Consider the following 17,748-nt stretch of genomic DNA (forward strand, 5'->3'; position numbering starts at 1 on the left):
GTCACAAACGCGGTCTCTGTGGCTCCCTCCGACCGCCGTCAGCGGGAACCATCCCCGGACTTTTAATACACTACATTTCCCATCACCCCGTACCTGGGACCCCGCCTTCCGGTTCCGGGCCGCCCGGGTCACTTCCGCTCGGTCGGCCATTTTAGGACGCCGCTTCGGCGGCTTCCTCGCGAAGTTTTGTTTGGCCATGCTAGCAATCCTGAGCGTTATTTTCACGGACTGCCTTCTCGTTACCGACTGGACTGTTTATTGTTTATGTGAACCTGTGCTGCCTGCCCTGTACTGTATCTCGCCTGTTATTTGGATTATCCCCTTTGATCGCCGCCTGCCCCGACCTTCCGCCTGGACTATTGTTACCCCGTTGGATTTGCCTGCGCTATACCAGTCTGCTGTTGTCGAACTCTGCCTGTTTAACTCCTCTTTGTATAATAAACGGTTGCATATGGATCCTACGTCTCCGGATTCATTCATGACCACGTTACAGTTGTAAAAATCACTTATCCTCATTTTGCGGTAGGCCAAGTTATGCTAGAGGGCAATCAACAAACATTTGGTCAGCAGGAAATTGCTCAAATCTGTATGTAATATTCAGGGTAAAGCAAGAATTCCTCCCACATGTTGCTCTCTGATAAGGGTTGTTGTCTTTTCGAAAAGGATGCACGCTGTGCCTTGTGACTCAATCTGTTCAGAATTAGAAGAGCACACGGGGGAGTAAAATAATAAATGAGATCTGTTTTAATATCTTAATAGGTTTTCCTAGATGACAAAGAGATTAATTGGAAAGCAAATGGAGACTTCTGAGAAGTCTCAGGATTTTTTTTTTTTTTTCTGAGAAAAAAACAGTGGTGATATCACGTGACTCTAATAGGCTTTCAGAAATCTATAGAAGATATACGTCTACTGTTTGTACTTTCCTTTAAGTTGTTTTAAACTTAATATCTAAATGAAACAAAAATGAGAACTCATCTCCTGAGCTATGAAAGAGCAACCTTAGAGCAATAAAGTTTTCCTCTGGGAAGACTTTGGCTCATTAAACCCCAAAACATAATAGCATTTGGTTGCATTGCACCTGGTTACTGGTAACACAAAACCCCTTGACTGCTTTTGGAATTTCAGTGGTAATCAGATTTCCAGCCTATGCTACAGGTAATGCCGTAGGTTTGCTTTATACAGTAGGCCTATCATGCAACATGTGCAAACGTCATTAATCAATACATTTTTATGATAACCAATCAGAAACTGCCCATATAACAAGTTAGAGCAAGTGCACCAGACAAACAGCTGAAAAAAACGTAGATAATAAAGGCCAGAGGTCTTCAACAGGGCCATTTATAATGTTTTTCTAATTTAGTCGGAATAGTCTCCACTGATATATTATTTAGTATTTATTGGTCTAAGCTGAGATTGTGTTTACAATTATAATCTTTGCATGACACAGTTTGATGTATTAAAGTACACTAGGAAATACGTATCAAGTTTGATAAAATCTTGTGCAAGGTAGACATCTAGTGGTCTTCCATCAGCGTGAAGTAAATCAGAGGATTAAGCACACTTTATAGCATTTAAAAGTGTTATTTCGTAAGTAAGTACTGTATACGAATGAAAAGTTACATGCACACATACATACACACATTAAGTAACTAATATTTCGCGCAAAACACATTTAGATCCCTGATATTAAACTGAACTGCATTTAGACTATATTTGCATGATCTAAACACATTCTAAAGTTTAGTCGCATTTAGGCGCCTAATTAAAGAAAAGTACAGCGGCAGCTGTAATACTTAACTAACTCCACAATACTTTTAAGGTGAATGTGACACGAGTTGCCTTCACTTACAGGGTTTTAGGGAAACTGCTCCGTGCAGCTCCCGCAGAACAAACAGCACATTCATAGGCAGCAGTCAGTCAGTCAGCAGCATGTATCTCTGGAGAATTTACTTCTCTTTTTCTCTGAATGTCACATTTGTTCAAACGCGCCTCATACAATGAGGATTATAATCTGGATCATCGCGAACGCTTTCCTGTTCAGCGTCGTTTCCACGCAACGAAATCGAAGGTATGTGGAAATAAATACATATTTAGAACGCTCATGCTCCAAAAAAGCATTTAAGTCTCTGACGTGATAGTTTTTACAAATAAAGAATACGCTGAATCCGGTTTGTTGTAACATTGTACATACGTAGTACATACGTGTTGTTTACTAATTTATTACAATAGCAAATCAAAGCATATTAGGCATTAACTAGTATTGATAGTGCATATAATTACACAAATACGTACACTGAACTGTAAATTCGTGATGAGTTCCAAACTAAACTATGTGCTGTCCCATTTGTCTCGTTGTAGACCAGTTTTCACATGTGGCGGAAACTTTACTGGAGACACAGGACTGATTGGGAGTCAGGGGTACCCCGGTGTCTACCCTCCCAACAACAAATGTGTGTGGAGAATTACTGTAAGGACAGATGTGTGGGAGATGTCAATCTTTAAATATCTTTCCTCTCAAAGAAAATGTTTCACACCATGAATCTTCATCCCCCCCTGTCTTTTTGGAGACTGTTTGCTACATTTACTCTGCAAAAGCGCTTCTGAAGTAGCATTTAGTTGTCTTTACGCATACTGTTCAAAGCTGCTCAGAAGTGGCATAAATACATTTATACAGCAATGATAACAAAATACTTTGATATTAAGAGCTGAGATGGGTCAGAACTGGCATTTAGTCCGGCTTTTATGCGTCATTGCGTCTTTTGAGCAACTTTAAGTCATCTTTACACAGCAGAGTTAAGGCTGTGTAAAGAAATCTAAATGCCACTTCAGAAGAGCTTCTGTGTTCGTTTGCAGTGTAAATTTGGCATCAGCTGTGTAAAGATGTGGGTAGATATTCATGCTAAAAATTTCATTCTTTACTGATCTCACAATATAATGTAACTGTTCACATTTTTATGCCACTTGTTATGAGACTTGATTCTTCTCATTTAACCATCTTCAGGTTCCTCAAGGGAAGGTTGTCTCCCTTTTGTTCAGAGCTCTGGATCTTGAGAGTGATAGTCTTTGCAGATATGACTATGTTGATGTATATGACGGCCACATCAACGGGCAGCGTCTCGGCCGCTTCTGTGGTACCGCCAGACCCGGAGCGCTGGTCACCAATGGAAACAAGATGCAAGTGGTCATGGTGTCAGATGCCAACACAGCTGGGAGTGGTTTCCTTGCTGTATACTCAGCGATTCGCCCAAATGAAAGAGGTAACGAGGCTACCAACTTATTACAATCCAAATATAGAAACTAGGCCTTCCCTGTTATTTAAATTCAGCCTGACTGCGTTTTGTTTTGCTCATCAGTCAATCTGAAAAATAGGGTATATAGTCTGTTTTGGGCACTGTAAACTCAGACCTGAATTTCCAAAAATTATCTTAAAATACAGCACTACAGACCTCAGTAAATAAATGGCTCAAAATCTGCAGGGGTGATTAAATGTAACAAATCATGTCAAAATGTGTCTTTGTCAAACTTAGATAATTACTTTAAAGGGTTAAACAAATAAGAAGCTGAGAGAAACAAACCTACTGTATAACTTCAGCAAGTGAAGAACAATTGTACTTTTATTAGTCGTTATGTATTAGGTACGTTATTGTCTTTGACAGACAGTGTGTTGAAGCTGCTCAGGCCGCAGTGATGTAGTCAAAAACGTCCTGGGGTGTGTTTTTATTTATTTTTAATTTTTTCAGAAAATGTGTGTACTCACTGGACTTCTGCTTCTTGTAAATACTACCGTATATTGTGCATGTTTATTTTGACAGACATTGATGTTGTGATATTCAAATAGTGTTTATTTAAAAACAAATGGATTGTAAAGTAATAATTATTTATTTCTTACCTGGCAAGTATTCAGTGAAGTGATTGATGTCCATAAATGTGTTATGTTGTTTTTTTTACTTATAATATTCCAGTCGACAGCCAGCCTTAGTTTTTGACGGATGTAACAATGCGTGCGAGGAGTTTGATTTGATTTGATTTTTGTGTAATTCTAAAACATGCTGAAGACATTCAAAATGCTTTTTGCTTTTTTTTTTTACATGAAGAGGAGTGCACACGTTGTTTTTTATTGACTATTATAACGAAAATCTTTTAAACCCATGACAGCGCTAGTAAAAAAGTAATAGGTTTAAAATGCAATTATTGTACACTGCAAAAATGCTTTTCTTACATATATTTTTGTCTTGTTTCCAGCCAAAATATTAAAAAAAAAATCTAAATCTAGAAGGAAATTAAGTGAGTTTTTGCTTAGAACATGCAAAATAATCTTATTTCAAGCAGAAAACAAGACTATTTTGCTTACCCCACTTGGTTGTTTTGCTTCTTTTTTTCTGAAAACAAGACAATAATTCTTACTTGTCTAGAAAATCCTTCTTGAATGAAGAATTTTTAGATACTTTAGCTGGAAACAAGACAAAAAATCTAAGTAAGAAATATATATACTATATACTATATAAGTATAGTTCAAGTCTATTAGCATATTTACTGACATATCGCTTAAGACTTACTGATATAAAAATTGTAATTAAACTTTATTTGGTGAACAACTTGTGCACAATGCATGCTTTTTAATATTAAGGCTAAAATATGTTTTAATGTCACTGTTGATGAGGATTTTATGATCTCTAAATAATATCGGTCATTAAATGCAAAATTATATTTGCAATAGTTCAACTTTAGCACAATCAAATATACTTAAGTATAATTTAAGTACAAAATTTAGCAGACTTTAAATATACCAGTTTAGTATACTAAAAGTACAATTGCAGGGTATTTTTGTTAAGTACATAATATGTAAATATATTTGTAGTATGCATTAAATAAATGTATTTTAAATACATTTTAGTATATTTATTTTTTATTAGGGGATACAGATCCTGTTGTAAATAATAGTGAAAAATCACTTTTTAAAAGTGTTGTTCCATTATTACCTCTTAGCAGGTTTTGTCTCAAATCTGTATTATTTCCATGTCATCTGACTAATGTCTAATGATTGTTCATGGCAGGTGACCGGTATTGTGGGGGTCTTTTAGACAAACCCTCCGGGAGCATAAAGACCCCTAACTGGCCAGATAAAGACTACCCAGCAGGAGTAACGTGTTCCTGGCATATTGTTGCTCCTCAAGACCAGGTGATAATTCATTATTTCTGAGCTTTTCAGATCATGTTACAAGCCATGCATCACTGACAGCACCTTGACAGGTTGAGTATGAATAGATATCTTATTTAAATTGCAAAGTATCTTCCCTCTCTCAGATCATTGAGCTGAAGTTCGAGAAGTTTGATGTGGAGAGAGACAGCTACTGCCGCTATGACCATGTGGCTGTGTTTAATGGTGAAGAAACGAACGAGTCACGGAAGATCGGGAAGTTCTGTGGAGACAGCCCACCCATGTGAGACCCTCAGTCCATCACATTATTTGCACCAATACACCATTTACCTCCAGTATTTAGGCTGTATATGGATTTTTCAATGGTTGATGCAACATTATTGCATTTTGAGACTCTATTTAATGTGTAATAGGCCAACATTATTGGTCAGCAGCCTGGAATGTTTTTGAAAGGTGTCTATCAATTTCACCAATGCTGCATTTATTTGATTAAGAAAAAAAAGTATATATATATATATATACATATATAGAGAGAGAGAGAGAGAGAGAGAGAGAGAGAAATAATACTATTTAGCAAGGACAAATAAAATGTAATAAATTACATGCAATTACAGTAAATTAAAGTAACAGTACAAACATTTATGTTACCAAAGATAAACTTTCTGTTCATCAAGAATCGTTAAAAATGTATTATAGTTTCCACAAAATTACAAAATTATTAAGCAGTAAAGCCTGTTTTCAGCACTGATAATAAATGATAATTATAAACCATTATTAATAATTGAGCACCAAATCAGCATATTAGCATGGTATCTGAAGGATCATGTGAGTAACGGCTGTTTAAAAATTGAGTTTTGCATCACAGGAATACATTTACATTTTGCAATATATTTAAATAGAAAGCAGTTATTTGGAATGGTAAAAAAATATTTCACAATATTTCTGTTTTTACTGTACTACTTTCAAAAACAAGTTTGAATTATGCCAAAATTTTGAATGGTATCATACAGTTAATCAGCCAATGCAATTTCTTCTTCTTTAGGTACACCTACTAACCTCTTTGTGATTAATATAGTGTGTCCGCATGGTCGATAAAGCTTTATTTTGGAGAGATATTTAGAAAGATATATGGTAATTTTAAACATTATTTATTTCTTTTGTCTTGTAGGCCAATTTATTCTGATGGCAATCATCTGTTCATCATGTTTCTGTCAGACCTGAGTCTAACTGCGGATGGATTTATCGGCCATTACCGCTTTAAATCTCGGAGTCTCAGCACCGCCAGTGCCCCCCTCACCCCCGTGAGCACTATCCCACCCACCACACAGCCCGCAGGTCAGTCCACAACCCACTTTCCAGAAGGTTTCATTTCAAATGAAAAATGCAAGTAGCGGCACGGTGTAAAACTGCTGTACATTATGGGAATAAACGTGTGTAGGTAATGACATTGGAATGTATTGAAGATTTATTATGTTTGGTTCATATGGAATGCATTAGTCCGGTCACATGGGAAGACTAATGTGCTCCTATTTTGTAGCTTAAGTGGTTTAACAGAAATAAATGTATGTGACTTATGCTGTGTTTTATACTCCATTTTAGTGTATATAAGCACATGCTGTAGCTGGGCATTATTAAAGCTAATCTTTCCACTCTCTTTTCCAACAAGCTCTTACATACTCAGAAGATCTTTGCAAGCAGAAATGCAAAAGGACTGGAACAATTGAAAGCCATTACTGCTCTAGTAACTTTGGTAAGTGGCTGTTGTTTGTGGTTTTTGCTTTCTGCAAACCCAAATAACAGCAGGAATTCTGGGAATTTCTTTGATAGTATAGCTTCAGGCATCAGCGCTCACCGACTTTTTCACACATTTAAAGCTTTTACAAAGGCATTAAACAAATTATTCTTTTTTACCTATAAAGTATCCTTTTCTTAAAAAAAAGAGAAAATCTGTACTACTCTTTATCAAAATTATATTTGAGAAAAATACTTAATACCCAATACCAGTGACATTTTTGAAATAAAGTTTTTTTTTTAATGTTTTTGAAAGAAGTCACTTTAGTATATGGAAGCCTGTTTCTGCCACTAAATAAAAAATAAAAAACTTTTTATCTCACAATTCTGACATTTTTCTCACTTTCTCGTACTCAAAATGGCTTTTTTGTGAGACATAAACTCGCAATTGCAAGTTATAAAGTTAGAATTGCGAGATAAACTAAAATTTCTGACCTTTTTCCTCAGAATTGCATGATATAAACTTGCAATTCTAAGAAATAAAGCCAGAATTGAAATAAAGTGAGATATAAACTTAAAATTGTTTCTCAGAATTGCAAATTTATATCTCACTTGTGACTTTTTTTTATTTGTTTTCTGAGGAACTCGCAATTCTGACTTTATAACTCGCAATTGTGAGAAACTGTGAAAAAAGAAAGTGGTAATACTGTCTTTTGAATACAGACAGTATTCGAAAATCTACTGTAAGCTGCTGTGTGAATGAAACATTTTGAGACTCACGCCCGTAAGTAAATGCGGTTGTCAGTCCCAAAAACTGACAGTGTAAACGTGGCCTAAAAGTCTGAATTGAGATAAACGGGCAGAAACGAACTTCCATACTCTTATGCTCGCCAGGACTGCATTTATTTGATATAGATACAAAAATACAGTAAACATTTGAACAAGTTTACATTTGAACATATTTTAAAATGTAATGTATTCCTGTGATGCAAAACTGAATTTTCAGCAGCCATTATTTCAGTCTTCAAAAATTATTTAATAGGCGGATTTGGTGCTAAAGAAACAGTTTTTATTATTAATGTTGAAAACACTTTTTGCTGCTTAATATTTTTGTGGAAACTGTGATACATTCAAAAAGTTGAGGTGAGTATGATTTTAAAAAGTAAGAAATTAATACTTTTATTCAGCAAGGACAGATTTAATTGATCAAAAATGACAATAAAGACTTTTTTTTCCCCAAATGCATTCTGTTCTTTCAACTTTCTAAAATACTTTCCTAGGTTTTCACAAACATTTTAAGCCAAAAAAAAAACAAAACACATTGCTAATATTAAGAAGCATTATTAATAATGTCACGTGTGGCTGCTGTGAAGAGCACGATGCAGGATCAGGAAACCACATTTATTATAACTCAAACACAGAAACCTCAGAGAACTAGGAACACAACCACTATACATAGACAACACTGAACACTGGACACAGGAAATACTGAGCTTAAGTAACAAGGAACTAATGAGGATAATTAAGATGAATGGAATGACAATCAAATATGGGAGAAACTAGGTCACGGGGAGCGTGTAGGGAGAAAAACACACAAAAGCCCTATTCGGACGGACTAGTTTTACAGGGGGTCGTTAGAGAAATTTGTGTTTCACAGACGCACTTTGCGATTTTAATCCCGTCCGAATCTGCCACATCTGTGTGTTTGCTGACAATATTTTTTCCACAATTTTGTCCTTGTGTGTTTTGGCCAACGTGAATTACCATAGATGCTCTTACCATGCACATTTTTTATATGTTTGCCTCCCGGCAAAGAAATAAAAAATAACAATAATAAAATCAAGAGCCAGATCACGTACTGTAATATCAGTATCAGGTAAGATTACTCGCATTCATTTCTGCACTCATTAACGTTAATGTTTTAATTACGTATGTACATTAATGAATATTATAAATTAAACACAGTTTTACTACAAATAAATAAAAATAAATAAAATAGTTAAACTAAAGTAACCACACATTAACCATTGTTTTGCTATACAGCTTCACCATAATAATTAATTGGTGCATAATAATTGAACACCAAATCAGCATATTAGAAAGATTTTTGAAGGGTCATGTAACTTTGAAGACTGGAGTAATGTTCAGTAAAATTCAGCTTTGCATCACAAAAATAAATAGCATTTTAATGAAATAAAATAGAAAACTTATTTAAATTGTAGTAATATTTCATAATATTTTAATCAAATAAATGCAGCCTTGGTAAGCATAAAAAACTTTAAAAACATTGCAATTTTTTTTTTTTAATTTATAATAACTTGATATAATAAAATATGTTTCCTAAAACAATAATAGTTAATATACATTCAACTATTAATAAATATGAAAGTAAAATATTTTAAATGAAAATTTCAAAAGCATCTAAAATGATGTAAACCTAACTCTATTCGCAGAAATAATGCACTATGCTGGTTTTGTAAGTTAACTAAACCTCTCAGCCGCCATCTCTGTTTTAATAATGCTTATAGATGGAAAATGTGTTGAGGCTGATACTGAGACTCAGCTCTTTTTTTTAATTGCAGTGGCAGTAAAGCTGCTGAGCGCAGTAAAAATGGCAGCATGCATAGCAGAACTATACGTACTTTATACATTACCATGCGCATGCATTTTATGCAATTGTTCAAAGACGAAACCATGATTCAGTGAACATAGTCTTTTTTTTCCCCCACAGTGATTACTGCCACACTTATCTCAGCAGCCGTGAGGGACCGCAGCATCCTCGCCACCTTTTCCATCATGCACCTCTACAAGGAAGGAAGTTTAGCCATCCAACAGGCTGGGAAGACCATGAGCACCAAAATCACGGTCCTCTGTAAAAAATGCCCTCTGGTCAGACGAGGCGAGTATCTTTACACTGACCTTGTTCTACAAACCTTCCGACCTTAATCATTTTAATTGAAACCATCACAGTCTAAACTAACATCCAGCGAGTCCAGCAGATGTTTATAGTTGATTGAGGTGGATTTTGGAAGGTGATAGTTTGCAAATTTCAAGCTCCCCCATAGTCCTTTGGCTCCATTTGTATGTGTTGAGACATTTCAGGCAGGATATGCCATTTCAGCGTCACGGTGTGTAATTTAAGCTCGCTCAGGAGAGCCTCTCAGTTGGTTTGCTTGAATCACGGACAGCTAGAATAATAATTCTCTTCAACCACATGGATGGTATGTGACTTTATTGTGCCATGCTTTACCTCAGCTCACTTAGTGTCGAAATATTAAGCCACTGCTCGGAAACTCTGCGAAGCAACTGTTTTGTTTTGAGAGAAATTTATAAAAAATGTGCCATAGAGGAATGTGCGTTGAAATATGCAGGGACTGTTTTTGGCAGTTCATAGGAAAAGTTTAACATTAAGGATTTTTTTGTTTAAGTGAAAAGCAAGGGATTAAACAAAATATTCTATGCTTTGCCTCACATGAGCATGAGCAAAAGTTGTTATGAACGTATATCAACAAGGCTGTGTTCTTCTGTTATAAAACAGTTAAACACAAACAAGTAGAGTTTTTTTTTTTAAACCTTCTTTAGTTGCTAGTTCAAAAACATCACAGAGCTAGGAATGATGGCATGCTTAATTGTACTGAATGTAAACTGTAGTGCACTTTAAATCTTAAATGTATATGGGCCCATTCTACAGAACTGGTGCAAACTGCTGTCCCACAATCAAAAAACACATTTAAAAATCATTTAAGTATTCAAATATTAGATGATTATTAAGAACCTTTTATTATCTATTGAAACCCACAATAATGTTTAAAAATATTAGTAAGTTTAATATATTTTAAATCATCATTTATTGGGTACTTTCAATTGGGAGGTGGCTGTCCCAAACCCTAAACCCTAAATTTCAACTTATGAAAATGATATTGAAATAATTTTTTATTTCTTTTTCCATTGTTGTTTTTAAAAGTATATATGTGTGTATATATTTTCTTTGTAAGTTCTGAAACTTTATGTAAGAACAATGTATCCCGCATTTTCATGTCACTACTGAAAGTGTATGTTTTAGTCCATTGGCCAAGACTGATTTTAACTACACCCATAAATTTATGATCAGGAACTATTTCTTTGTCTCTCTCTCTCTCATAGCTACATGGTGAGTAGGTTTCATCATTTTAGGTAAATATGTTCAAAAGTCAGAAAAATCTGTGTATAACTTTAAGGAACGTCACTACCAAACACCTTTTTTAATGCAGTTAAGCATTAAAAAATGTTATTTCATAACATTTAGTTATTATATGTGTACCACTGTTCAGAACTGTGCTAACCTACCATGTGCTGATTAGCATCATTGAGCTAGGTTCAGAAGTATACAAAATTATCACTACCAAAACATTTGTTTCAGTAGTGACATCTCTGTTTTTTGGATGTTATCCCATTGAATTGTCACTACTGAAACAGTCACGACCAAAATATCCTCATATATATATATATATATATATATATATATATGTCCATAATCCTATCTGGGGTGAGGACAAATATTGCAAAACTTTCTGAAAACACAATATGAGAATTAACTGGACAATTACTATGATTACTAAATGTGTACCTTGGATATTACACAATTTGCATACATACATATTTTTTGGAAAAAGACGTTTCCGTCTCTCTAAACTGTACTTGATTTTCTTTTAATACTTATGAAATAAACACTCTCAAGTACACTTTAATTTCAAAATTTTACAAACATTTTCGATATTACATATTTATTGCAAATCTATTTAGGCAGGGATATTTTCACTAGGGATAGATGATATTTACACAAAGTGCAAATAGCAATGGATTATATTTACACTATGTAAAAGTATTTTCTTTGTAATAATAGCACTTACTATTTAGTGCAAATAGTGACAGATATCTGCATCTCATTATTGTTGTACATTATGAAGCAGTATGCAGTAATAATGTATTGAGTGTAAATGATTATTTTTATCCAAATTATTAAATGGATGCGGCTTTGGAACAATAAAGCCCTCCCTACACCTAACCCTAACCTTAACCGATAAACATCCTTGAGGCACATTATCTCCCACGTTTCAATTATTTCCATCATTTTTATTGAAAATTAATGCCTTTCCGATGTGGTATGTGACCCTGGACCCTGGTCTTAAGTAGCATGGGTGTATTTGTAGCAGTAGCCAAAAATACACTGTATGGGTCAAAATTATTGATTTTTCTTTTATGCCAAAAAATCATTAGGATATTTAGTAAAGATCATGTTCCATTAAGATATTTTGTACATTTCTTACTGTAAATATATTAAAACTTAATTTCTGATTAGTAATATGTGTTGCTAAGAAATTAATATGGACAACTTTAAAGGCGATTTTCTCAATATTTAGATTTTTTTTACACCCTCAGATTCTAGATTTTCAAATACAGTAGTTGTATCTCGACCAAATATTGTCCTATCCTAACAAACCATACATCAGTGGAAAGCTTATTTATTCAGCTTTCAGATGATGTATAAATCTCAAAAAATGAAATATGACTGGTTTTGTGGTTCCGGGTGACATATGTGATGTGAAAAGGGAGAAGATTGAGTTCAGCAAAAGGCGTATTCAAACTCGGGTCGAGCTTTTATAGAATAGTTCAGTAAACAAGAAGTTAAAGAGATTCTCTTTAACTTTTTGAATCTTGCAAAAAATTCTGTCATCATATACTCTCAACCCTCAGGTTGTTCTAAACCTGTATGAATGTCTTAATGTTCCTAACACAATAGCTCATACAGCTTTGGTATAACTTGAGGTTGAATAAATGATGACAGAAGTTTCATTTTTGGTTGAACTTTCCCTTTAATATTAAGCATTGTGCAGTTGAGGCAATATTTCTAGTTTTTTGCTTTGTCAGCAAAAACATTTCCAAAGATAGTCAAAGCAGAACCTGTGCAACATTGAGCAACATACGAAAGTGGTGTTTCATTAAATCACTCATTTCTTGTGTTTCAGGGCTTAACTACATTGTCATGGGACAGACAGATGAACAGGGTCAAGGTGTTGTTTCTCCTCACAACTTCGTGATGGCCTTCAAAACCAAGAAGCAACGAGATCTGGGAGTGCTGAAGAATATACGCTGCTAATGTGCACAGGTCACCTCCATAGCTGTTTATTTCTATTAACTAGGTGATTCACTTGATGTACATGCTTTTGATAACATTCATACTTGAAGGACTCTTTCAATATTTAAGACTGGTCTAATATTTTAATATTTCTGAAACACATTTACTCCAACAAAACAGAAAAAAATCATTCAAATGTTGTTTAGTTTTCTGTTTTAAACATCTCTGACCACATGAATCAATGCTTCCCTCGAATTTAGTTCAACTGAAGATCTGAATTGTTGCAGAGCGTGCTAGAAACCGTAAAGCACTCGCTACAACACAAACTCTGTCATTTGCAGTAGCTGCGGGGTGGTGACATTTACGTTCCAGGAGATCTGGACATGTTGGCCTTTGAATCTGACATTTATCTAATCTATCTAGTGTTGTAATGAGTGAACAGAGATTGAAGATGACAAAATGAAATGTTGTCGAAATGAAGTGCACTGTAAAATTGGTATCATGTCAGCTGAGGTTACTACAAAAAGATCCTCAGTCATTCCAGATATTTGAACTCTGAAACCATTAAAAACTACCATGATTCCATTTTTTAAATATGTATATTTGATATTTTATTTACACTGGGGACATGAGGGATATGAAATGTGCCAAACATGCCATTTTTTACTATGCAGAACAATAGTCTTGAGATTTGCTTCATAAAGACAGTGGATCGTTTTCTACTTTGGCATTTAAACTGGCATATTAGTGTTGGAACTAGGTAGCAAACTCATTTAAATACTGAGATCTGCTAGTGTTTCTCTACAGTAACATAATGCAGTAGAGAGAATGAGGCACATTGTTAAGTGAATCCACTGTGCCCAGAGGGGGCTTCCAGTATTCTCCTGGGTGAAATCGAACGCTGGCTCTACGTGATGGTACAATTGTCAAAGGGGAACAGTCAGCTCGGCTGAAATTATCCCAGAAACTCAAACACATCTGGAATTTCACAATGACACTGAGAGAAACGCTCTCTAGAGGAGAGCTGGACTCGCTCAACAGTGGCAGTGATGAATGTAAATAGGAGGCAGAGTCCAGGAAAGCGTTTGCTTTCATACATACAATTCTGGCCACTGTTAAATGACGTGGATGCTGGTTTAATTATTATTTCTGTCTATTTGGAGAGCTGAAATGGCTTGAAAGATTTCGATTTTGCCATTTGCTTTCAACTCACATTTCACTGTATAATATCCTCCTCTGGAACACAACACGCTTCCCTGGATGAGCAAATATTGTTTAGACTAACATCCAAAATGCGGGACTGTAAGCCAAAAAAGGTTGCCAGCTGCATCTAAGCCTGATTAAATAACAATCTGAATGAATACGTGGCTCAAATATTTCTTGTGGGCACCTTTATTTACGTAATGTAAAAATATCCAACTATTTACAGTCCGGCCTAACTGAAAGAATCATTTTAATCAATGAGTCAGTGAATAAATGGAAACAGTTATTCACAATTATTAAGGAACTGTTCACCCAAAAATCTCAATTTTCTTAAAATGTACTCACCCTCAGGCTGTCCAAGAAGCAAATGAGTTTGTTGCATCATCATGTAGCATTACATCACTTTCTCACCAATGGATGCTCTGTACTGAATGGGTGCCGTCAGAATGAGAGACCGAATAGCTGATAAAAACACCACAATAAGTAATAAATAACAATAAGTAATAAACAGGCTTCAAATCGTCTGTTTTCCGGATAGAATACCAGTCTTCTATTCATAATATTGTTTTCTTTAAAGAAAACATCTCATCTGAATCAGGAGAGAAATATGCATAGATCAAGCCATAACAGTTCTAAACAAATAGCTGTAAACACAGTGTTATAATGTGTTATGGACTTAAACCATCAGTGAAACATCTTAATAATGGATTTGCTTAATACAAACATGCAGCTTTTGTGGATTATTGTGATGTTTTTATCTGTCGGCACCCATTCACTGCAAAGGATTTATTGGTGAACAAGAGATGTAATACTACATTTTTCCAAATCTGTTCCAATGAAGAAATAAAGTCATTTACATCTTACATGACCTGAGGTTGAGTATATATTTGGGTGAACTATTTCTTTAAGAAAACCAAAAACCACATTGTCTTTGAATAATAGGAGAAATTAAACGATTAGTGAAATGTAATTAATAAGAGGTCAAGTAATTAAAGATTAAATGTAAAGAAATATTAATTTAAAAATAAACGAATGCAATAAAGTATTGGTGAGTGAGGCGAAAGAAAAGTCAGAGGAAGAAAAAGTGCAAAGTGAGGGTTGTGCTTTCTGACAGCGTCCTTCAAGAAAGGTCAGCCGTCTACTTTCTTCAAGCTTCTTCCCATAAGGCATGCAAACACCGTCATCACCATCTTGGGTTTGACCTCCACAAGGTCATCGGGCAGGGCGTACACCCTGACTCCGATTTTTCGCGCCACTGAGATTGCGTATCTGTGAGTGGGAAGCAGAGATACGGATAAGGTTGCTGGTGGCGAGACAACAGGCAATTTGGCGTCAGATGTGTATCGGGGTAATTTATGAGGAGCCGTGGGGGGAACTTACTTTGCATTGTTTAGCTTGTCCTCTGGCGTCAGGTCTCCTCTCTTAACCATCTCGTGTTTGATGGCTTTGGGCATGATGGTGTCGATCAGATCAATCACTGCCAGGCTAGTGCTGATTGATTTGTCCTGCAATGATATATGGTTTAAGTGGAATTCCATTTAAACTTAGGCATGTTTGATACTGAATTCAGTGATAGTGAATGGGATTCACCTTGAAGCTGCTAATATAAGTATCTTTCTGGCCTTGTTTCAAGGTTTCGTTTACCCAGTTGATAATAATTTGGTCAGTGACTTTTTCTCCATCACCAATGTCAGACAGAACCTTCACAGTGTACCTGCAAGAGTAATTCATTGTAATAAATAGACAAAATAACTAATATGTTGTGAATATTCATCAAAAAATAGATATGACCACCTCCATATGGCAAAAAAAGTAACATTGAAGACTGGAGTAATGATCATAAAAACTCAGCTTTGCCATCAAATGAATAAATTATATTTGAAAATACATTAAAATAGAAGGATTTTAAATTGTAATATTGTATAATATTGCTGTTTTACTGTATTTTTGGATCAAATAAATGCAGCCTGAGCATAAAAGACTTCTGCTGAAAACACTGGAATATCCTGCTGAACATATGTAGAACAATGGTCAAAAAGTATATTCCTAATAGATTTTTTAATATATTTACTACATATATTTTTCGTTACTTTTATGTACTTACATTTTCTCACTTTTTTTGGCTATATATATGCTATACATGGCTATGTGCCTTGCGAAAGTATTCACACATTTTTTTATGTTGCAGTCTTATGTTAAACTGCTTTCAATTACCTTTTTTTCCACATCAGTCTATACTCAGTGTACCATAATGACAAAGCACAAAACATATTTGTGACAAATTTGCAAATCTATAAAAAATAAAACGCTGAAATAAGTACATTGCATAAGTATTCATACCCTTAACTCAGTACTTAGTTGAAGTCTTTTTTGGGTGTGATGCAACAGGTTTTGCACATCTGCATTTGACAATTATCTGCCATTCTTCTCCTCATCTCTTCACCTCTCAAGCTCTGTCAGGTTAGATGGGGCAGAAGCACATTTTCAGGTTTCTCCAGAAATGTTTGATTGGGTTCAAGCCCAGGCTGTGGCTGGACCACTTAAGGACATTCACAGAGTTGTCTATAAGCCATCCTTGCTGTGTGCTTATGTGCTTAGGGTCATTGTCCTCTTGAAAGGTGAACCTTCAGGCCAGTCTGAGGTTCTGAATGCTCTGGACTAGTCTATCTTTGTATTTTGCTGTGTTGAGCTTTCCTTCTACTCTGATGAGTCCCTCAGTCCCTGCTGCTGAAAAACGGCCCCACAACATGATGCTGCTACCAGCACACTTGGTGATGAGCAGTGCTTGGTTTCCCTATACATGATGCTTGGAATTAAGGTTTATCAGACCAGAAAATCTTGTTTCTCACTATCTGAGATCTAATTTCTCACTGCAAATTCCAAGTGGGTTTTAATGTGTTTTTATCGAGGAGAGGATTGAGTTTGGCCAAACCGCCATAAAGACTAGATTGGTGGAGTGTTGCAGTGATGTTTCTCCTTCTGTAAGTTTCTCCCATCTGCATATATGATAATGGAGTCAACTAGATTGATCAGCTAGACTGACCATCAGCTTCTTTGGTCACCAGTCTAATGAAGGCCCTTCTTAATCAGTTGCTCAGATTGGCCACCTCTAGGAAAAGTCCCAGTTCTAAACTTTTTTCCATTATGGATAATGGAGGCTACATGCTTCTGTGAGCCTTCAATGCAGCAGAATTTTTTTCTGAACTCTTCCCCAGATGAGTGCCATGATGTAATCCTCTTTCTGAGCTCTACATACAGTTCTTTTGATGTCAGGTCTGGTTTTGGCTCTAATATGCATTTTCAGCTGTTAGACCTTTTATTGAGAGGTGTGTGCCTTTCCAAATCATACTCATTCAAATGAAATGCCACAGTTTTACTCCTCTCAAACTGTACTAACATCTACAAGCGCTACGAATGCTCCTGAGCTAAATTTCAAGTGTCCCAGAAAAGGGTATGAATACTTATGCAATGGAATAATTTCAGTTTTTTATTTTTAATAAATTTGCAAAGTTGTTGCAAACCTGTTTTATGCTTTGTCATT

The 17,748-nt window shown here is 35.4% G+C and overlaps 2 protein-coding genes across 3 annotated transcripts in view; one reads left to right on the forward strand and one right to left on the reverse strand.

Annotated features, from left to right (window-relative positions):
- Positions 1 to 1,876: 1,876 nt before the first annotated feature.
- On the forward strand, positions 1,877 to 13,241 carry pcolce2a (procollagen C-endopeptidase enhancer 2a). The gene is made up of 9 exons (XM_051133235.1): positions 1,877 to 2,068; positions 2,359 to 2,467; positions 3,002 to 3,257; positions 5,055 to 5,179; positions 5,305 to 5,441; positions 6,327 to 6,493; positions 6,825 to 6,908; positions 9,621 to 9,788; positions 12,895 to 13,241. The coding sequence occupies exons 1-9, from the start codon at positions 1,998 to 2,000 to the stop codon at positions 13,023 to 13,025; spliced, it is 1,248 nt and encodes a 415-aa protein (XP_050989192.1). The 5' UTR covers positions 1,877 to 1,997; the 3' UTR covers positions 13,026 to 13,241.
- A 1,137-nt stretch (positions 13,242 to 14,378) lies between these two features.
- Positions 14,379 to 17,748, reverse strand: part of pls1 (plastin 1 (I isoform)) — a 35,989-nt gene continuing 32,619 nt past the window's right edge. For both annotated transcript variants that reach the window (XM_051133210.1, XM_051133221.1), the window contains exons 14-16: positions 15,798 to 15,921; positions 15,588 to 15,712; positions 14,379 to 15,476 (exon numbers count right to left, since the gene is read on the reverse strand). In XM_051133210.1, the coding sequence (XP_050989167.1) occupies positions 15,338 to 15,476; positions 15,588 to 15,712; positions 15,798 to 15,921 (388 nt within the window). In that variant the 3' untranslated portion in view covers positions 14,379 to 15,337. The remainder of the gene's footprint in view (positions 15,477 to 15,587; positions 15,713 to 15,797; positions 15,922 to 17,748) is intronic.

Source organism: Labeo rohita, chromosome 2, assembly GCF_022985175.1.
Source record: "Labeo rohita strain BAU-BD-2019 chromosome 2, IGBB_LRoh.1.0, whole genome shotgun sequence".
In the NCBI taxonomy this organism is placed as follows: domain Eukaryota; kingdom Metazoa; phylum Chordata; class Actinopteri; order Cypriniformes; family Cyprinidae; genus Labeo; species Labeo rohita.